General features: G+C 45.9%; 1 protein-coding gene across 3 annotated transcripts in view; it reads right to left on the bottom strand.

Moving 5' to 3' along the window:
- Positions 1–22,891, bottom strand: part of NAV2 (neuron navigator 2) — a 399,317-nt gene that overhangs the window by 248,246 nt on the left and 128,180 nt on the right. For all 3 annotated transcript variants that reach the window (XM_047071097.1, XM_047071099.1, XM_047071098.1), the window contains exons 2-3: positions 20,524–20,641; positions 9,753–9,805 (exon numbers count right to left, since the gene is read on the bottom strand). In XM_047071097.1, coding sequence (XP_046927053.1) covers positions 9,753–9,805; positions 20,524–20,641 — 171 coding nt within the window. The remainder of the gene's footprint in view (positions 1–9,752; positions 9,806–20,523; positions 20,642–22,891) is intronic.

The raw sequence follows: 22,891 nt of genomic DNA, 5'->3' as shown, positions 1-22,891 counted from the left end.
TTTGCAATAGAGGAAACCAAGGGTCACACAGGTTAAGTGAGCTAGAAGAGGTAGTAGAGAATGCACTTGCAGGCTCCAAGACCACAGCCACGTGCACAATTCAGATCTTATCCATGCAGAGCTTACTACAGTGCTCAGACAAGAGGATGTCTACAGCAGCTTAACCTTTCCAAAAAAAGCCAACTGACTGGCTCATTCAAAATATTTACATTTCAATAAACCCTATAGAGATACTCTTAATTTTTTAAATTAAACAACTCTGCAAACTCATTTATGTTTAAATGCATGTTTGCACAGGCAGAGCCCAAGAGACATTTTGTACTTGGCTTGAAGACAGCGTTGGCAAAGTGTGGTCACCAGGCAAGCAGCATCAGCATCACCCAAGAAGCTTGTTAAAAATGCAAATACTCCAGCTCCACCCCCGAAGTCCTGAATCAGAAACTCTGGGAGTAGGACCCTGTACTGTTTTAACAAGCACTCCAGGTGATTCTCATGCACACTAAGGCTGGAGCAGCACTGCCCTAGGAGGTTTTGCCAAACCAAACACTACTTCCCTTATTGATGAAAATAATCTGCTATAATGGTGTCTTTTCCACACACCTTTATCATGAAGTGAAAATAGAAAACTGTGAGAGATTTGAGAGAATTTCTTAGGACAACTCAAGTTTCTTTACAGCATTTAAAAATACAAAATCCATATTGCATATTTGACGTATTAGAATTTGATGTATAACATCACCCCCACTCTCTGGGAAGCTGTTGGACAGTTGGGCCATTATTTGTTGAGCTCACTCATCTAAGAAACACGGGCTGAGCACTTCCAATGAACCTAGCACCATGCCAGGTGCCTAGAATACGCAGATTTTTATTGAACCAAAAGATGAAAAACACTATACATATTATAAAGTTTTGATGTCATTAAATAACAAAATGTGATAAAGACCTCAAAATTTATTTAAATGTGCTATTAGTTACAAGACAAACGTGCATTAGTTGAAGAACACAATACCTACACATAAGTATATGTCCACAAAGAGGTCAGGAATACCTGGAGCCCAACTTCTAATTGGCACTTGTGGCTCCCATGACAGCTTAGTGTCTGAAGTGACCCACAACAAGGACGTGCAGTACTGAAAATGAAATGTGGGGCTCTGTTCTCCCCATACTTCCCTACAATGACCTGATGTAAACTCAGTACAAATGTGGAAAACTCTATTCTGAAGTGTTCTAACAATGGAAGCGACTTCCAGCCAACTCAGAAATCCAAGGAGCTTGCAGTAGCAAAATGAGCCTCTGCTAGCAACCCAAATAGCTTACTGTCCAATATAGCAAGAAATATTTTGGTTGGTTCCCAGAGAGTATTGGTTTCATACTGGTGCTTCAACAGGTGACCAAAATTTAGTGGCTTAAAGCAGCCTAAAATTATCTTATAATTTCAGAGGAAAATCATTCTCGGTGAGCTTGAAAATCAAGCAGTCGGCTGGCTGTATCCATTCTGGAGGTTCTAGGGGAGAATCTATTTCGTCCTCTTTTCTAGCTGCTAGAGGAGACCTGCAGGCCTTGGTTCATAGCCCCTTCTTCCGTCTTCAAAGACAGAGAATAGCATCTTCCAATCTCTCGTCCCCCACTCTCCCTCTGCTCACATAGTTAAATGTCCTCGCTCACCTTCTTGCCACCCTCTTAGAAGGATTCTGGTGACCACACCGGGCCTGCCCAGATGATCCAGGATGATTTTCCAGTCTCAAAACCCTTACCTTAATCACACCTGCAAAGTCCCTTTTGTTATGTAACCTAGTATATTCACAGGTTCTGAAGATTAATACGTGGACATCTTTGGAGGTCCACTGTTCACCCTACCATATTGGGTGCCTACTTGGAGTATGAAAAAACCTTTCAATGCACAATAGTTAGGATATACAGGACCTGTAAGCGGGCAAGGGAACGGACATGAGACGTGCTCTCTCCACGAGCCAGGACGATGCCAGATGATTATCATCCCATTGCTCATCCATCCCTGGCAGCAACCCTAGGGGGCAGCTTCCATCATAACCCCCCTTTCACAGATGAGAAAGGCTCAGATTTAGTAACTTGCCCAGCACACATGCCTTGGGATGGGAGACCCAAGTCTGCCTGATTCCAGTCTTCTTATTCTTCTTCAAACCAAATCTCCTTCCCAAGATGGAAGGCCTCATCTCCAGGCTCCATCTAGACCTACACAAGTGCGAGTATTACAAATATAATCTTTGTACCTCCATGTCACATTCCATTTTTTCTACTTCAATTTCCTTATATGCAGAATAGACTAACAGTTAAGGAAACAGACTCTAGAGTCAGGCTTCCAGAGTTCAAGCCCCAGCTTGTCACTTATTAGTTATGTGACCTCATGCACACTACTAAATCTCTGTTTCTTTATCTGTGAAGTGAGAATAAAGGTAACTGCTCTCATAGGGTTTTATGGAGCTAAAATCCATCAATGCAGAGGTCTAAGACATTGCCCAGTCATAGGTATATAGATGTTTGCTATTCTAATCACGTAAGAACACAGAATCCAGGACAAGGGCCATAACCCCAGGCTCTACAGCACAAGTGGAAAAGAAGGAGACGCTCTTTTAAAAAAAAACATTTTTTTAAAATGTTTTTATTTATTTTTGAGACAGAGACAGAGCATGAGCAGGGGAGGGGCAGAGAGAGAGGGAGACACAGAATCCGAAGCAGGCTCCAGGCTCGAGCTGTCAGCACAGAGCCCAACTCAGGGCTCGAACTCACAAACCATGAGATCATGCATGACCTGAGCCGAAGTCAGACGCTTAACCGACTGAGCCACCCAGGAGCCCCAAGGAGAGGTTCTTTAACATGACTCACACTTAGCTTCTGGCAGAGCGCAGCATCAGGGTCTAAGTTCTCCAAGCCATTTAATGGAATGACAACATCTATTTCCCATTCTAGCAAAATAAAAGGAGTTAAAATATGTAAAGCACTTACTTTTTTTTTTTTTTTAATTTCTGGTCATAAGGACACCTAAAAATGCTTACCTCAAGCAACATAAACGAACTTAATAAACTAAAAGTTAACTGCAATGTCCTATGGATAAACTGAGAAAAAAAAAGGAATTGAGAAGGAAAGATACTTCTAGGGTAATGCTGGAAAACTTCTAATACCCACATGGCTGCTCAGCCGTAGACAAGGATGAAGAGTGGAATGTTACAACCCTTCAGTCACATGGACAAGTCCAGGCCAGCTCCCTTCTTAGTCTTTCCATCCATCCATCCATCCGTCCGTCCGTCCATCCATTTAACGTTTATTAAACGCCTACTAGACGCCAGTCATCTAAGTACATCCTAAGTTAGGATACTCAGGTGAAAGACATGGCATCTCCTTCAAGAAGATAATTCAACCACAAGGGAGTGTTATGAGAAACGCAGGTACCTGGGGACACCCAAGCCATCAGGCATCTAATAGATCTCAACTCCTTGAGATAACGATTGACCTGAAGGTTAAAGGTTACCTGATCCAGGTGGGACAGGCATCAGATCTTCCAGGCAGTCTGGAGAGCATGTGGTAAGTATAAAGACAGGAGGGCACAGTCTCTCTGTGGGCACCTCAAGTTCCAGTATGCCTGGGACGTAGAGGATGAGTGGCCGAGTGGCAAGAAACGCTGGTAACTCGATTGTGAAAGACTTTCCATTGTGTGCTTCAGAGTACGGAAGGGGAAAGGAGTAGCCGAGGAGGGTTTAAACAGAGGTGTGACCAAAGAGGCAGAGAGAGAGAGAGAGAGAGAGAGAGAGAGAGAGAGAGGCACCCGGAAGTTGCCTCCACATTGAAAGAGACTGCTGGCCAGAACAGTACCACTGAGTGAAGTGGTGGATGCCACCTACTAACCTTGGCCCTGAACTCTTTCCACTTTGCTTTAAATTTTAAGTGGCCTGTAGACTTTTCTTCATTCCTTCTTGGTTCTGTAACATGTGTGTGCCCTTAGGGTGGTGTAAAAATAGGCCCGGGGCCCGGGGAAGAGGCAACTCAGCTGCCCAAGGAGCTCAGACACTCCCTAGGCATGTGGCCTGCTTTCTCTCAGCTGTTAGGAGGGCTCAAGGTCACTGGGCCTGGAAACCCGATTCTGTTGCAGATGGCCTTCCCGTGGCCCAGGAAGCTCTGTGGAGAACGCAGTGGGAGGTACCTGGCGCCAGGGCTCCCCAACACCATCTTAAGGGGCTGCCTCTCACTAGGGGCCCCTATTCCTTTTTCAGCTCTTATGGATTCATCAACAGGTCAACTCAGGCCCTTTCCAGAAATACTCCAGCTCTTCTTTTCTGTTGATTCTGCTGTATGCACACGTGAAAAATAAGAGCAGGGATTGGGAGGTGCAGACTATTTTTATTACACTCCTTCTCTGCCACAGAAGCCAACACCACAACTAGACAGACTTGGGGTTCAAGCTCCAACTCTACTTCCTAGGTCAGTAATCTAGAACAACAACAACAAAAAGACCTTGAAAAGCCACAGTCCCATGTACGATTTTTGGGGGGAGGGGAAAAAAAGGAATTCTGCTCATGCAATGGAAGTTTGAAAACTACTGCCCGGTCCTTCTCTGTGTCTATGTGCTAACTCCTACAGTCTTGGGAACTCAGGGCTACCATTTCCACGGAGACCCCTGAAGGACAGGGAGGGGTGCAGAGCTGTGCCCAAAGCAGCAGGGGCACTGAAGTTTGGGTCTGTGGAGCCCTAGGGGACACGGAGGCCAGCCTCTGGGATCACAATCTGCTCAGGCCATATGCAAAATTCTGGGGTGTGTGCAATCTGGGAAGGAGGGAGCCCTAGCTTTCCTCAGATTTCCAGAGGACTCCAGGTTTCCAACACATGAACTACATGCACAAATCATCACCAGAGAAACTACCATGTTCTGAGTGCTGCTCATAGGCGAGGAGCATGAGGGTAGGATCACCTACCTGCAAGGGCTATTGGGAGGATGGAGGGAGAGGACGGCTGGGCAGCACTTAGCAAGGCACCTGGCACAAGGCCGACACTTTACAGGCTCCAGTTGTATTTTATCATGGTGATCAGTATTCTCCATTATCGTCTCCTTTACCACCTCATTAGTACTGCAAAAACGTTCTGAGGGACGTACTATCAACCCCACTTTATAGAGCAGGAATAGAGCCTTCAAAAAGGTTCACTAGGGAGCTCAAGGCCACAGAATAGCAGAGAAGGAGCTCGAACTTGGCCTGTCTGGTTCCCAAGCCCAGCCGGCCCTCAGTCTAGAAGCATTAAGTGAAGAAGGCAGAGCAGAGCCCTCCCGGAAAGCTTAGGAGGCGGCTGTGGGCTGGAAGCCCCCAGATGACCCCGGGCCTGAGATCAGCAGCCAGAGGGGTAAACAGGCCTGGGGCTTTCCGCTGAAAGGGCCAGCAGGCCTTGCTAACTTTCACCTCTCCTAACCGACAAGAGAAAGTCAAGCCATGTAAGATAATAATGATTAAAAAAGAAAACCACTCCCTGTGGCAGCCATTCCAAGGCTCCAAAGTGAGGCCCTGTCTTGGAGTACAGGATTCAGGTTCGAGGAGGCAGGCAGTGCCCTCGGGCCAGGCTCCAGGCAAGGTTTCTCCTTCCAAACTAATGCAGAACTCTGCTGAACTCACCGCTTGAAAGCCAAAAAGATGCCTCTGGGTTGCCATGGCAATGCTCAACAGACAAAACATTTTACCCGCCTCTGACGCACACACACAAACTTATTTAAGGGCCAAATGGATGGGCTGGTGGGTGAAAGGGGGTGGGAATGTTTCCACGGTTCCGTCTCCAAGGACGCGGCCCCCACGGTGTCTAGGTCAGCCTGAAACCGAGCAAAGAAATCCTTCAACACAAGCTGAGGCCAGCTTGCTAGGGAAAGGGAAGTCCCTGCCGTGCCTGTCTTGTCACAGTCACGGTCTCGTCCTAGGAGGCCTAGGAGAGAGTGACAGTATATGCCGACGGTCCCGGCTCTGCCTCTTCCTGGGCACAGCCTTTCACCACCTGGCACTTCATTCTCTTCACCAGAAAGGGGGGCATGTTGTGCAGGCCCACAGCAGAGTTGGGAGGACAGGATGTGCCCGTAAGTATGAACGGTCTCACAAACCTCACAGCACTGTGCAGATACAAGTTAGTGCTGATATTAAAATCAAGGACGACCATTTCCCACCAGGTAGGGTTCTCACCTCCCAGATCCCATGATCGAACTTCCCTCCACAAGGCTGGATGACCATGGGTATTTCCCTTTAAAGAACTTCACTCCAGGGGGCACCTGGGTGGCTCACATCAGTTAAGCATCTGACTTCAGCTCAGGTCACGATCTCATGGTTCGGTTCGTGGGTTTGACGCCTGCATCGGGCTTGCTGCCGTCAGTGCCCACTTTGGATCCTCTGTCCCCCTGTCTCTCTGCCCCTCCTCTGCTTGCATGCTCGCTCTCAAAAATAAACTTTTTGTTGCTGTGGTTTTTTAAATTTCACTCCAGGACCCAACAGGAATTGCCCTCCCAAAATGCGGTGATCCGGGTAGTGATGATGAATGCGGACCCGTCCCAGACCCAAAGACCTCCATGCCCATGGGGTGTGTTGTACTCTGGCTCTTCCGTGCCCCACTCCTCACCTCAGAAGAGGGGTCTCACCAGAGACAGCTTATGGCACTGCAGCAGGATCATCAACAAATGTTGCAAAACCTTCCTTTGCAAGGGTCCAGGATCTCCTTTAGTAAAGAGATGCCCCAGGGATGTGAACCTTCTTCCACCTATCACTCCCCCGTGGTGCACCCTCTTACGTTTCAGACTCCCTCCCGAGAAGTTATTCTTAAACCTCCCCTTGTCCTCAGATGGAACGGGCGCCCACTGTGCCGTGCACAGAGGTCTATGGAAACAGCTGCACTGTTATTCTCTGGTCTCCTGGTTCCTTACGGGCAGGGATCACATCTTGCCCACCTGAGCATTCACTTGGCCCACCCCAGTGCCTGGCATTGGTCGGCACTCTGTGAATGCTGACTGGCAGGCTACAAGTGACAATGCCACACCCATCATGTCTGTGCATCAGTGCCCTTGGGATTTTCACGTCCAGATGCCACAGGCATCTGCTCTCACTTCCCCATCCTCCTGGAAAAGGACATTTGAAGCAGAGCCTGGGGTGCAAGAGGTTGAGACCTGAGCTCCTCAGCAACCTAGTGGGTCAGAAGCAAGGGGGCTGGGCCTCCTACCCACCAAAATCAAAGCTCTTGGCCCAACCCCCAGATTAGCTGATGGACTGAACTTGCCCCTTAAAAACTGGAACAGCATCCATTCCTCCTGCTCTGAAACATCATTGTTTTTCTTTGGCTCCGTTACTCAAGGCCCCTGAAGAGTCCCTACTTTCTCAGGGAGTGAGCACATCAGCTCTGCTGATTATTTTCAGGGAGGTGCAGTTACCCTCTGAGCAGGTGCACTGCCCAAGTTCTCATCACTCTGTAGGTCATCTCCCTTCTACCAACATGGTGCTCCCCACATGCTTCCCACTCAGTTTCCTCCAAATCTGTTATCACTGGCTGCCCTAAATAAAGCCTCCTTTGGAGTCTGACCTTCTAGGAATCCAGAAGTGGTGGCTCACCACTGTGCCACATCCCCAAAGGATGCTTCCCATGAGTAGAAATGCATTAACTCTGTATATGCCCATACGGATGTGCACGCGCGCGCGCACACACACACACACACACACACACACACAGGGGTCCTTGTAGATGGAACACCACCCATGCTGGTCTAAGGAGCACTTCCTGCGTGCTCTAGGGGAGCTTCTGCCTTAGGCATTTGTCACAGTTCGTGATGTAGGGAAAATGACAATAGCCCTGTTGTCTTTATCATCTTTCTCATTTCCTATAGAACAGAATGACTGCGGTGGTGGTTTTCACGTTTTCCTGGACTCACATCCTGTATGAAATATTCTCTGCTTCGTTCACCACCAGACCGTGTCTGCCTCCCCGCCCTTACGCTGGAACTAATTATCACCGACAATTATAGGATTTTATATTCCTATGTTCAAAAAAAAAAAAAAAAAGAACACAGGCCATAAAAAAACAATACTTTCACAGCTGAAAGAGTTAGAGAAGCCACAAAATTTCATCGGTGCCATGGTAGCATTTATAAATAACATTTTGCATGGAGAGCTAAATTTGCACCACGGAACCTGAGGTGGCAATATTATTTTATAATCTTGAAAGTGGACTTTAACACCTCCCACAGAAGGCACAGAAAATACAGAAGTGCCAAAGAGAATAAAAGGTTCATTGCCTTCAAATACCAGGTCTACACATGCATCACAATGGGCTGGGACAAATGCATGGTATCTTTCCCAGGGGAAAGTACTGCCTCTCTTTCGCGCGAAGAGAGGACCTGCATGTGTAAAATGCTTACCCTAAATTAAGTCTTCTATCTTCCACATTTTCCCAATTATTAATATACTAGACAGCTGCAGTAGCTCTAACAAAAATAGCAGCCAAGCTTTTCCAAAAGTCAAAGCAGCCAGGGGAGATCTGCATGGGGACTTTCCTATGTAAGGAGTGGTTGCTCTCTGGAGCAAACCAACAGAAAAAAATCTCCAGTGAAAGGACAAAAAAACAAACAAACAAACAAACAAACAGAACAAACAGAAAACTTGTTTCAAAACGTAAACTGAGAAATGACTCCCATCACACCACACACACTCCTCTTTATAGTAAAAAATAAAGGTCACCAAAAAGGCTGTCTGGCCGACTCATTGGCATTAACAACCCTGAAAATTAAGAAGTAAAACCAAGGATCGTCAATCACTTTGCTATACTTTGGAATGAGACTATCAAATTGTGTCAACTCAAAGGGAGTAGGGGGAGGTCAGAAAAAACAGATTATGCCTTTTTTTTAGTTTTAGATTTCTGAAAGCAAATTAAGGTCCTGGAAAAAAAAAAAAAAGAAAACAAGAAAAAAGTTGCCCTTAAATTGCCACCTTCACATGTCAAGCAATTAGGACCATCATCTTAACGAACTGATATGTACACAATTCGTGTCAACATTCACATCTGAAAAGCACGATGAAGGGGAAAACCAGGTATTAAGAGCACTGCAATTTAACGTGCTCTGACCTCAACAGTGATCGTGAATTTTAATTCAAAGATTATAAGGACACATAACAAGAACAGATGTTAAAAGACTCATTTGTTTTTGTTTTTTTTAACAGCTCTAATATCAGAGCTTAAGCAGATCACACCAGAGAGAAGATCCCTTGTCAAGGTCAGGTTAACAATGGTCTGGATAGTATTGTACACTTCACATTTCCTGCCACCGTTCTGATTTCACATCATTCCAACCTTTGAAGGCAATCAGATCACATGCCCCCATTTCTGAGCAAGACGCCATGACCTCATCTGTGCCCTAGCACCATATACACAAACAGAAATCGCTGTGTGTCTTTGAGAAAGCAGAACTGAGTCCCAACAGTCCAAATTCTCAACAAGCGTAGGTTTGCACCAGGTCTGCATAATGTGTTTCTACAAGAAAGACAGGGAACGTGAAATGCTGACCTAAGACTCTCTGTAAAAATCATGGCCACTTTTTAGTAAATGCCAACACATATCAGAGAGAAGCAGAACACGGCTGCTTGGAAATAGCTGTTAAGTTTATTAATATAATCCCTTAGAGTAAAGCTTACAGTGTGGCTGTTTCCAAGACGGTCACTATCATTGAGAGGAAGGGCTACTTCCTTAATATAAACACTCACCAGCCATGTACCACTTACCATTTGTGATCTGTTCTTGGGACAGCCATTGATGTCTTCAATCTTCTCATTGGCTGAAAAAGGAAACACAAGTCAGAAAAATAAACAATCATCCCCAACACCTTGAGTAGTGATGTTCAGAACGCTTGAGGCCAACCAAGTCCTAAGGCCCATCCTGGGGTCTGTCCAATCAGCGCAGGCATGTGAAACGCTGAGCCGCAGCTAGCAAGCTTCAGGACTTACTCATCCAGCCACCGTCCCCCAGGGACAGCTGGGGCAAGGTCGTCGGCATCTAAAGCAGAGACAACTGCATTGACGACAGTCTTGGAGCACTGGGACATCACAGAAATGTGTGGAGACTGGGAAACAGAGCTCTGATTATGCTTTCGGCTCTTAGACAGCTACGACCTCCCCACAGAAGATGGGACGGTTCAGAGTGGGTCAGTCCAGCTAGAACTCCACTCCTGGGGACAAAAGGCACAGATGAAGTATCTTACCTCATCCTTTCCTTTTACTTAATTCAAACAAAAGTAACTCCAGTGTAGTTAACTTACAGCATTATAGTTTCAGGGGTACGATATAGTGATTCAACGGTTCTGTACATGACTCAGTGCTCATCACAACAAGTGCACTTCTTAATCCCCATCCCCCGCCCACCTCCCGTCTGATAATCATCAGTTTGTTCTCTGTAGTTGAGTCCATTTTTTGGTTTTGTCTCATTTTTTACCTTTTGTTTCCTAAATTCTACCTGAGTGGAATAATGTGGGATTTGTCTTTTTGACTTTTTTCACTTCGCATTATATTCTCTAGCCCATCCATGTCGCAAATGGCAAGATTTTATGGCTGAATAATATTCCATTGTGTGTTTGTCCATCTTTATCCATGCATCTGTCAATAAAGATTTGGGCTGTTTCCATGGTTTGGCTCTTGTAAATAATGATGCGATAAACATAAGGGGGCATGTATCCCTTTGAATTAGTGTTTTTGTAGTCTTTGGGTAGATACCCAGTAGTGCCGGATGGTAATTCTATTTTTATTTTTTTGAAGAACCTCCATCCTGTCTTGCAGTGGGGCTGCACCAGTTTGCATTCCCACCAATAGTGCACAAGGGTTCCTTTTTCTCTACATCCTCCCCAACACTTGTTTCTGGTGTTGTTGGTTTTAACCATTCTGACAGGTGTGAGGTGATCTCATTGTGGTTTTGATTTGCATTTCCCTGGCGAGTTGAGTACCTTTTCATGTGTCTGTTGGCCGTCTCACCTCATCTTTAGCCAGAAATGCTAATATTGCTTAATACAAATAGGATTACTAATAATCCTATTCCCTCTGTGTGGTAGCACACAGAGAAAATAAGAGAGCGAGACTTAAAAGGGATGCAACCCAGGCCACATAGTGAGTTAGATTTGAAACACGCTCCTAAAGTCATAATAGCACCTGGCTATTTAGAGAAGTGGGAGAAAGAGGTTGTGTTAAATTAACTGGAAATCGATCCAAGTGACAAGGAAGAAAGGCCCAGGTTCCCACAGTGAAGTAAGGAGGAATCCCTATAAGACACAACCCAAGCTATCTATGGTGGGTGCAGGGGGGTTTCAGCTTGCCACAGCAGCACTACATAAAAGCAACATATGTAGAGGTTGGGACACTAGCTTTGGGAGGCAAAGATACCTCCATGTTTGAATCTCAGATCTATAGCTTGTTAGCTGTGTGATCTCAGCCATGTCCCTCAACCTCTCTGGGCCACAGGTTCCCCATCTATAGGATGGAGCTAATACTACCTGCTTTAGAGGAAGAGCTATGATAAATAGACTATAGGATATCAGAAAAATACTTCATGCAGTGCCTAGCACAAAGCATCCCACAAATGGCAGCTATCATTTACCCAATAATACATACCTTCTATGTAAAGTATGTAAGATATGAATTTCCTTTCTGAGGTCTCCATCTGAGTTAAGCCCACAAACTCAGCTAGGAGTCCACAGTCAAGCACTGAGGTTCTGCTGCCTCCGGGAAGCCCCTGTAAGCTTCCTCCCCAGTCCCTTTGGTCGTTTTACTTAGGGTCCCCACCCCTAGAAGAAGAAAGCACATGCAAGTCTGTGTTCTCTCAGCACTGTGTACCTTCCTCTGTTTTGGTCTGAATCATTTAAGGTGTAACTCCTTTTCTGGTCTCCACCAGCTATGCTGTTGAAAGCTTGGCAGACCTACAGATTTTGGTTTTCACATTTGTGTGTTCGGGGCTCAAGAAGTGCTTACAAAATCAAATTTCAAAAACATCAAACAATTTTCAAACAATCATGTCAGATTTTAATGAATATGATGCCAAAAATCCCCATGAAGAGGAAAGATATTAAAAACTATCTGAAAAGAATAACCAAATCAAAGTGTCCCAAGCTCCAATTTTAGAACTCCTGAATCTAATACATAATACAGCTCAGCATTACCTCAATTGGACTCCCCCCCCCCACCCCTCTGGTGTCCTCTACTTCGATAAAGAAGGGAGAAATAAAGCTAGTGTCAAGAAATTGTTTAAGGGAGAAGTGGGGGAGAGGGGAAAATGGGGAATGGGGACTGAGGAGGGCACTTGTTGGAATGAGCACTGGGTGTTGTATGGAAGCCAATTTGACAATAAATTATATTAAAAGAAAAAAATTGTTTAAAAATCTCATTCCTAGGAGATAGTCTGGTTAGTATACATTCAGTCTAATCTACACCTTCTTTAGAATTTGCTCAGGCTAACAGATACTCCACTCTATGATCTACCTTAGAAGATGTCAATCTTCAGAAATCCAACTCTTTAAGAACACTGGGATAGACATTTTAGGAAGCCTTTTCCACCCGTTTCCCTTACCCCCAAAAGAGGTGCCATAAAGCCTTTAAAAAGCACATAAGAAATGCCCAGTGAACGGGATGACTCATGGGTATCTGTTCTTTAGTTCACCAGAAAATGACAGAATTACAATCAGTCAGAATAGGTCACTAGCATGTCAGCTCCAGAAGAACAAGCTTTATCATCTGCTTCCTATTGTAACCCCAGAGCTTAAAACAGTGCTGGTCACACAGAAGCCAACTCAAATATTTGTTGAAAGGAGCTAAGGAATGAGTATTCTGAACGCTTCAAAGAATCAAAGTTTTACTGCCTATTCGGAGGCAATGGTCTTTTCACTTGTCAATACAGAGGCACATACTAAAGATGAAAAAAAAAAAAAAAAGATCCTGGACAAATGGCATGCCTTCAAACAAGGGAAATTATGGCAGGCCTGCACTCACACCCTGGGTTTTGATATACAACAATGGAGAATAATGTGTGGCTTCTGAAAATCCAGGTCTCTCAAGGTATCTTCCAATTGGATACTCATGATGGCCAAAGTCATAAGTCATTAGATTCTGATCAATACCCAGTTCAGCATTAGGTCATTAGTGCTCATTCAAGTAAAGGATGGATAACTGTGATTTTAGGAAATCATTTTAAAGATTCTTTATATACCATCTAGATAAAAATGCCAAAGGACTTGGTCTAATTGTTACTCTACTTCCTTTTTGTAGTCTGTCACCTAAACCACAGTCAGGTGCTGCCTGAATTTAAATACTGCAGCTCCTAGGAGCTTAATGCCATTTTACAACATTAGAAATAAACCAATGGAGTGGAGCCTATGATGACCACTCTAAAGAATATGCGGGAAGAGATCAACTAAATGCCTAAGCTCAAACTCAAAAAGCTTAATAAAAATGCAAAAAAATCTTGAACCTCCTAGTTTCCAATTTCATGTAATTTAAATACTTCTTTTCTTAAATTCTCAAGAATTTCCATAACTGTCATAAATACTCAGAGCAATAACAGCAGTTCTGATTCTGCCGAAAACGAAGAAGAACTTGGTTAACTTGTGGTAGGGGGTCTTTGGCTGCAACACAAAAGTAGATAACCAAAGTAGCAAAGGCATTTGTCCCCAAAGTCTTCAACTACAATTCAAACTAGCATCCCTAAGTGCCAGTGCCCATTTATGTATTCTAGCAGGTTCAAGACCTTCTCAATCCATGAATGCGGTAACCTGCCTGCACACAAGGTGACAAGTTATTAATTGGAAAGCTTCAGTGCACTTTTCAAGTAAGGAGAGTGGCACCAGCTCATTGCTTTCCAGTGGACTTCTTTGGAAGGGATGACAACATTTCATATGCATCCATGCACAGGGCAGCTGGCAGCCCGGCCAACAGGAGAGAGAGAAACTGGCTGCCCAGAAAGGCAGAGGACTTACCCAAAGACACACAACAGTAGCAGGTCATCAATGGAAAGAGGGCACAATCCTAGGTGTTGTCTGAATTTCCTGGTTGTGCTCAGAGTCCACCCAAATGGTGATGGAAAATGGGCTGCTATCAGCTCTCGTCACCTCTGATGGGAAATCTCTTCCCCTATCCTCTGTCCTTGCTTCCTCCTTCTCTCCAATCCTCTTTTGTTCATCCTATTTCCCTCCTTCTCTCTCCTTTCATCCCTGCCTCCCACCCCTTTTCCCCTACCCTCTTTCCACCCCCTTCTGGCATTCTCCCTGAGTGACAGCAATGTAAGCTGGAGGAGGGAGGCCTGTCTCTCCCTCTTGATTCATGCTGTTTATCCTGGCCTCGTAAACCTCTCTAATAACTCATGGCGATGGCACGGTGATGGGCTGGCAGGCAACTGCCGGCTTTGGGCAGCTCATGACTCCAGAAGATAATCACACTAATAAGAGGTTGAACAGAGACCGGACCCTCGGTCACGGAAAGCAGGACATGAAAGGCAGGAGGGAAAGATCCATTTCTGCCTAAAGGGCAGAAGCGATGGTATAAAAGCGTGGGCTCCACATCATCCCACTACCCAAGAAACCCAACTCCTGGGATAGGGAGATGGACTCTAGAATTGATCGATCCAGGGTACCTGAAGACTCAGGAGCAGTGTCTATGGTTAATCAGGGTTCCCTTCAAGCCACACATCTGATCATGGCACTCCCCGCTGTGAAAAATTAACTCTTCAACCACTAGCCTCGGTGCTAAGGCAGAAGCCCAGAATTCGCTGCCCTGTGCCTGGCAGCCTGCCTGATTTTGCCTCGTTGACCCTTTGGCTCTCTACTCTCCAAGCATCTCTGCACACCCTTCATCTGCCAGGAATGCCCTCCTGACTGCTCCACCTAACTAACTCCAAGTTTGAGGTCTTGGCTTAAAGGTAAATTCCTCAAGGAACCCTTCCTTGATTCTACCCCCTATACTCTATCATGGGTCAGGTCTCACAGCACCACTGGTCCTCAATCATTATGTATTCTACTCCCCGGCCTAGATAGGGGTTGTCCTCTCAAAGGGACCATCTCTCTGCTTGTAAGTTTTGATGGGCCTGCTCTTATTTATCTATCATTTTTCGAATTTGTTTTGAGAGAGAGAGAGCGAGCGAGCGAGCGCATGTGCAACCCATGAGCACAAGCAGGAGAGGGACAAGGGGAAAGGGAGAGAGAAAATCCTGAGCAGGCTCCGCACTGTCAGTGTGGAGCCCGATGTGGGGTTCGAACTCATGAACCGCAAGATCATGACCTGAGCCGAAACCAAGAGCCAGTCAGGTGCCTCTGATGGGCCTTCTTTTCAATGTGTTCTTTTCTCTACTTTGAAGTAACTTCACGCTGACAGAAAAGTCACAGGAATAGTACAGAAAATCCACATATACCATCCATTCTCGTCTCCTCCCTCCCTCTCCTCTGTATGTATGTGTGTATATTTTTCTGAAATCATTTTAGACTACATAGATCATGTCCTTTGCCCCTTATACTTAACATCCTTGTTCTTTGCAAATATATACTATCTCATGGTACAATTAGAACATTCCAATTGTGCCAACTGCCTTAAAAATGTCCTTTATAGCATTTTATTCCCCTATACAGGATCCAGTAGCACATTTAGTTGTTACAGCTGTTAAATCTCCTTTATATTGGAACAATTTCTCAGCCTTTGGCTTTCACAGAAGTGATAGTTTTGAACAATATAGGTTTTTTTTTTTTTTTTTTTTTTTGGTAATAGAAAGTTCTACAATTGGAGTTTGTCTAAGATTCCTCATGATTAGTTTCAGGTTTTCCAGCCCTGACTGGAATTCAACATAAGTGATGTTATGTTCTTCTCAGGGCATCACATCAGCAAGCACAGGACATCCATCTACCCCTTGCCAATGATACAATTTTGATCTCCTGGTCATGACATCTGGATACTCCCCTGTGTGGATACCTTCCCCTTACAACTAATAAGCCATCAGCGGAGAGACACTTTGAGACCACGCAAATAGCTTGCCCCTCAAACTTTCTCCTCCAGATGTCAGCATCCATGGATTCTTGCCTTAACTAATCTTTACCATCATGGTTGCAACTTCCTCTAGATTTGTTAGTCAGTGTTCTCCAGTACAGCGAAGTCCGGTCTTCTCCCGATAGATGTTTCCGTCAGTACAGATTCCTATCCCTATTATATAGGAATTCCTATTTTATTTCCCAGTTTTAATCCACAACTGTCCTCAATTTTGAGGCTCCTGTCTCAGATTACAGTCATTCTTCATAGCCACAGAGGGTACAACTAGCACTTACAGGGAGATACTACCAAGGAGGGTGGATTTTGACCTAGTCAAAGAAAAGGTTCAGAAGGATTCCAAATCGCCATCAACAGAACTAGCTGATTGGGGAAGTAGTAAGCTGCCCATCACAGGAAGTATTTAACTGTCTGTTGACTGCTCTTTCTAGAAAAAAAACCATGTATCAGGTTGGGGCTTTTAGAGATCCCTTCCAAACCTTTGAGTTGAGACCTGCGACAGAATCCTGGAAAGGAAGAGAGCATGACATCTAGTTTAGAGGCATATTCAGAAGAATACTAACGGCTGACAAGGGAAAACATCCAGCCACCCGTTGGACACAATCCAACCAGGCTTGTAGAAGCAGGAGCTGCGATGAGTGAAAGTCTAATCCCTAGTCCTCTTGATTTTTCTTGACCATCATTGCATGCCGGCCGCCATGTTAAATGCCAGGCGCCGAAAAAGACCACTCAGACCCTGGCCCAACACAGAAACCAGTGGAATGATAGAGGAGAGTCCCTCCAGCTCTGCCTGGGGGAGCTAGGGAAGATAGGGACTTTTCCAGAATGAGTGGGGGCTCATCAGCCAAAACAACTGCAACACCAAAATTCTGTCCAGCACACAACGGACTCCAATTCTGGGAAAATCTTAGACCAACGGAGATACACACGCACATATGTGTATGTTAAATACATACACACATACGTATGTACCTTTTTACTTTTTATTTTAAAGGACACATGTGGGAGAAGGCATGGACTTCAAAGTAAAGAGTACAATTTGTCAATAATTCAGGATCCTGGTCAGAAAACGCTACTCCCCTCCTGCACCAAGAGATGGGTATTCACAAGACCCTCAAAGATTAAATGCTCTGAACTGGCTGATAAACAATCTAGAGTAGTCACGTAGAACTCCTACGTGTACCTACCTTTTCAGCTCCTCACTTTCTGGGTCTCTGTCCTCTACACACAGAGCACAGGGTGGAAGCCCAGTAAAGTCCAGGGCAGAGACAGAGGTGCTAATGCCTGCCTTGCATAGAGTCCCCAGCAGAACCGAGCCTCGCTTGGAGGGGCGAGGGAAAGCAACCTGGGGGCCTCACATGCAGCCGGCCGCTGGGACTAACGAGAGGCCCTGAAACTGGTCCAGTGGCTTAGGCCTAGAAAGGTCACTGTCTAGGCAAATTCATATCATCTCAATACATTCAGGGAAGCCTCCCCGTGAGCAAGGATAAAAACTGTGCTGGCAGACATTTCCGTAGCACCATACTTCGTCAATTCTGGACACCCGTGCTACCTACCGTTCACCTCTTCTGAGCCCTGACAGACCTAACGCATCTATCATGCGCACTCTAACACGGATACCAAAGCCTTGTCATCCTCGTACTCCTACCTTTCTAGAGGGCGATTACCAGGAACACTGGTTTCCAAACACGTTTCATGTTCGATACCTACCTTGCACTTCCTAAGACTGCTACAAAAATCAGGCCATGCCTATTTTAAAGACAGAGAAACAGAGGCAGTGGAGGAAAAGGGCTCTGAGGGCCCATGGTTGGAAGCAAGGAAGCTGGGATGAGAGTGAGGCCTCTTGCTTTCACCCTTTCCCCTTTATCTCTTGCTCCCAGGGCTGGAAGCAGAGAAGGTCCTGGCAGAAATCCTGCACAGCCCCCAGATTCAGCCACAGTCGTGCTAATGTATCGAATGGGACACGGTTGATGTGGATATCAAAACTCCGCTCAAGTGCAAGTCCTCTCTTCTCTGAGGACCTCACCAAGAAGATGCTGCTCTTTCTTGCAAGGTTACAGGCCTTGCACACTTGTTTCTTTATTCCTAGCTTGGAGCACAATGCTGGCACACAGTCAGGACTCCAGAAATAGTTACTAACGTGAAGTGAAGGGAGGTAGATTCTTGTACGGGGTTCCGTGTCTCTAGATTGAGAGGGGAGATAGAGGATATAGCAGAACAAGGAACAGAAGCTTTAGAAGCAAAATAACCCAGGTTAGAATCCCCTTGCAGATTAGTTGGGTAATACTGAGCTGAGACTCAGTGAGCCTCAGTTCTTCCAACTGTAAAATGGGGTGAATCTCGCCTACTTTGTAGGGATGTTGAGGAAACGGAAAGAAATTTGTCAAAGACTAGCATGAGTGATGAAGAGTGCGAGGAAGAAAAAATAGGTTCCAGTCCAAGATGGCCACAGAGGAAGAGGGAAGGGGAGGGGGTGGAAAAGGCAAAATGGGTGAAAGGGAGTGGGAGATACAGGCCTCCAGTTACAGAATGAATGAGTCATGGGGATAAAAGGCACAGCATAGGGAATATAGTCAATAATAATAATACAATTGCATTGTATGGGGACAGATCGTAGCTACACCTGCGGTGAGTATAACAATGGAGTTGAGTCACTATGTTGTACACCTGAAACGCACGTGACATTCAGGGTCAACAATTCTCAGAAAAGTTTGTGGGGGAAAAAGCGTGGGAGGAGAAAGAGATGAAAAGGAAGAAGTGTAGTGGACAGACTTCTAGAGGACCCCCAACTCTCCTTCCACTCAGCTTCAAGCCCTTGTACCGGCCCCTCGCATCGAGTAGGACAGGACCTGCGATTTGCTTTTAACCAACAAAATATGGCAAAGGACATGGGATGTCACTCCTAGGATCATGTTACATCGTAGATGACAAATTGCTAGCCAACTTGCTCTAGAAACTTTCTCCCTTTCTGGCGTTGAAAAAAATGAAAGCAACCACACTGGCGGCAGGAGGGGGTGGGCACTTGGGTGGCTCAGTTGGTTAAGCATCCGACTTCAGCTCGGATCACGATCTTATGATTTTTGAGTGCAAGCCTCACATCGGGCTCTCTGCTGTCAGCTCAGAGACCACTTCGGATCCTCTGCCTCCCTGTCTCTCTGCTCCTCCCCTGCTCACTCACACGTGTGTGCTCTCTCAAAAATATATACCGACATTAAATTAAAAAACAACCACACTAAGAGATGCACATGGCAAGGAGCTGAGAGGGATTTCTGAGAGCTAAGACTTCCAGCCAACAGTAAGAAATCAAGACTTACCTCCTATAACTGCAAGGAAGTGAATCCTGCCAACACTGAGTGAACCTGGTCCCCTCCCCAGTCAAGCCTCCGTGTGAGGACCCAGCCCAGGCCTACATCTTGACTGCAGCCTTGCAGAGGCACTGGCCAAGCCATGCTTGCATCCCGACCCCCAGAAACCACGAGACGATACGTACATGCAAAGTGTGTGGCCATGTGTTACATGGCAAGAGGCAGCCAACACAAGGGGGGGAAGACAGAGAAGGGGAACCAGGCTCAAGCTCATCTTAAGAAACCCATCTTAGGACATCAGGGACCCTTGTATCTGAGTGGCAGCAGTTCTCCAAAAGTCATCAGCCAAGGCCAGCTTGCCTATGTTTTTAGGTACAATCTCCACAGATGTGAGCAGGGCTACAACTATTAAAGGCCACTTTTCTCACACTGGAACGATAAGCAACTCTTCCAAAACAACACATGCCCAAGGGGCTGGGGTTTCTGTCCTTATGCCTTTTCCCTGGGCATGAGGCAGCCACAGAAGCTGCCAGCGACAACAATCAGCCTAATGTCATCTAATTGACCTCCTGCCTCCTGAGTCTGAGCTCTCAAGCAGGGATGCAGGGGCACTTCCCTTAAGTCTTAAGGCTGGAGGCAGAGCTGTGCCCAGCCTGTGCCTGCCTTCCCAGGGAGAGCCCTCTCTCCCAAGCATGCGGCCCCAGCTCCCTTCCCCCAGTATTAAAACCAAAACCAACCTTCTGCAAAATTCAATCCTTTGATTTCTCAGTCCCAATTAAAGTTGGCAGGACTAAACCAGTCGAGTAGTGCATTTTTTTGTTTTTGGTATTTACCAAATATTTGGAAATATTTATTTCCAAAATAACCCGTTAAAAAAAAAAATACCATCAGAGCGGGGAATGGAAAGCCAGACAGATCAGGGGCAAGAAAGGGACAGAGAGCCCTCCCCAAACCACCAGCACTTCCCTCCAGCCCTTCTCAGAGCATCAAGGGGGTCCTCTTATCGGAAAAAGCAAGCTAGCACCCACGACCCCCAAGCACAAAACAGAATCGAATAAATGGTCAACCCACGTGGCAGAAACACTGTATTCTCCTGAGATTTCAGTGTGCCATGCCCCTTGCCCAGCTCAACAACCCCTTCTAGGTCTCCACCGTAACTCCTCAATCCCCGACGTAAAACCCACTCTTACCCACAACCTGGATAATCTGAGCCAGGAGGACGCCGTCTGTCACATCTTGCTGGAGGTCCTTGATGAGACGTTTGTGGCCCGACTTGGCTAAATAATGATTGGCCCAGTCCGTGTAGATCTGCAAAAACAAAAACAAAAACCAAAGAGGCAACTTTAGGAACCCGCTCAGATCCTATCCCGTGTCACAGGCAGCTGCTGGGGCCTGCGCAGCAGCCAGGGTCCCACCAGCTCGCTACCCTGGGCCAGCCGGTGCCATTAACATGCAGAGCCTCGTGCTGAGGGCCATTCAGCTACCCATAGCCGGGCTTTCGCCTATTGAGAGCTCTGCCATCAAGAGGCAGGGAAAAGCTAAAGAAAGCTTCAAAGCATGCAAAGGCCTGAATGGGATGGGGACACAGAACTCAACAGTCTGCTCCAGACGGCTTTGAGAGGCAGTGCCTCTAAAGGCAAGAGAAGCCTCCCCCGCCCCACCGCCATCACCCCCCTTCCCCCCGCCCCTGCCCATCTTTTTCTCTTTATTGAGAAAACGTATGGGGAGGTTACCACCCAACAGGCATCTTTTAATGGGCCATTTCAGGGTAAGGAGGGCTATTGAATTAGCGGAGCTCTCAGGAGCCTGGGTCCCTTGTAAAGAAGCCAAGTACACAAACACAGAGCCCCTCAATTACTCGTGTGTGAGTGGCGTTATTTACGGCCTCACGATCGCCTCGAATGTAATCGGTTTCATTTAAAAGCCCAGCATCATTATCACTGTTGGGATTCTGTGACTAATAAGAATTTTAAAAACCCAGCAAATTCTGACATATTTAAACACAGCACTGGTGCACACAGCATCCTGAAAGGCAGAGGCTAGGTCACCATGGGATCAGGAAAGCAGACCCCCTTCGGGGACATACAGACCTGCTCCTGTCACAGAACTGTCACTACAAGAGAATCTTTTCTTGCAGAACAGCACAAGAAAACTCACCTGAGATCTTTCTCCCTAACTGGAAAAAAAAAAAAAAAAAAAGGCCAAAAAACAAAATTAGACACCTCGTCAATTTTGAGCGCTAGGTTCCATAGATTTGTGAGTCTACGGAGGGACATGTAGGCTCTATAGATCGGCACCCTTTCTTCTGCCCTACAGGGATATGAACAAATGACTGCTCAAAAGAGAATACGGTACCCCTGCTGGTCCATCTATTAGTAACAAGTTCACATACTAACTCCCATGACGTCTCCACCCAAACGGAGGTGATCACTGTATCTCCAGCAGGCCTGCTCGGAGATCTTGTGTGTGACTTCTAGAGGAGGGGGAGCCTTCCCCTCACCCTGGCTCTCCTCCATTCTATTCTTCCAATGGGCCCAGAGCAATCTCAAGCAATGGGGCACTGCCCCTTGAGGCTCGTAAAATGGGGACAACAGGCCAGGGCCTGGAATCACAGAGTGGACCTGTTAGGGAGCCTCATTCTAAAACGGGCAAGGCAGAGAAGCACTTCCTACACTTCATCAAGAACAGGGGACAGACACCCCCTGGCTATTCCCACCCCCAACCTCAGAGCTGGGTCTTCCACCGCAGAGACCCACGAGCTGAAGAGGTACGCCACAGGATGATTCTGTGTCATACCTCGGTCCAAGGCATCTAATCCTTAAATCCATGTTACTTTCCTGCCCTAGGATTCTCAAGTTGTCAGAGATCAAAAGCCTAATAAAGCAAGATCATTTTCGATTCTGTGATCACTGAGAAAGCGAAGGACATGGGGAGCCATCTTGGTCATTTTACGGCCAGTCCTAAATGCCAATGATTATTAGATTGTTAAGAGGGAGAGAAAAAACATGAGAAGGAAAAGAGGCAGCCCCGGGTTCAAGTCCCAGTTCTGGAGGGTCCATGGGGTAGGGATTTGGATCGCTTTTGTCCAGTGATGTGTCCAAGGTGCTTACAGCATTAGCACATAGTTCTCAATATGTGTCTGTGAAGAATGGATGAAGGACCTCAGGCAAGCTCTTTAACCTCACTGAAGCTAGTTTTTCTTAGCCATGAAATGGGATCAACACCATCTACTTGTCAGTTATTATGAGGACTGAGTGATAAAACATTTTTTTTAAAAAAAAAAAGGATTTATGCACAGTAGGAGCTTAATAAATGACCTATAGTGCCTACTATATACCAGGCACCAATATAAACACTTTGCACATATTAATTCATTTAATACTTATTCTAGGAGGTGGATACCATTGTTAGGTCTATTTTTTTTTTTTCCAGAGAAATGTGAAACGTAGAGAGGTAAACTAACTTGTCCAAGGTAACAAGTGGCAGAGTCAGGATTTGAACCCAGGCTGACTGGCTCTGTAACCCTTAGACATTCAACAAAGCTCCTTCTCTGAATAC

This window comes from Lynx rufus, unplaced genomic scaffold (assembly GCF_022079265.1).
Source record: "Lynx rufus isolate CCGP_SWC_20201006 ecotype Redwood Valley unplaced genomic scaffold, mLynRuf1.p SCAF_9, whole genome shotgun sequence".
NCBI lineage: Eukaryota > Metazoa > Chordata > Mammalia > Carnivora > Felidae > Lynx > Lynx rufus.
The sequence above is the reverse complement of the archived record's forward strand: the minus strand, read 5'-3'. Positions and strand labels throughout refer to the sequence as shown.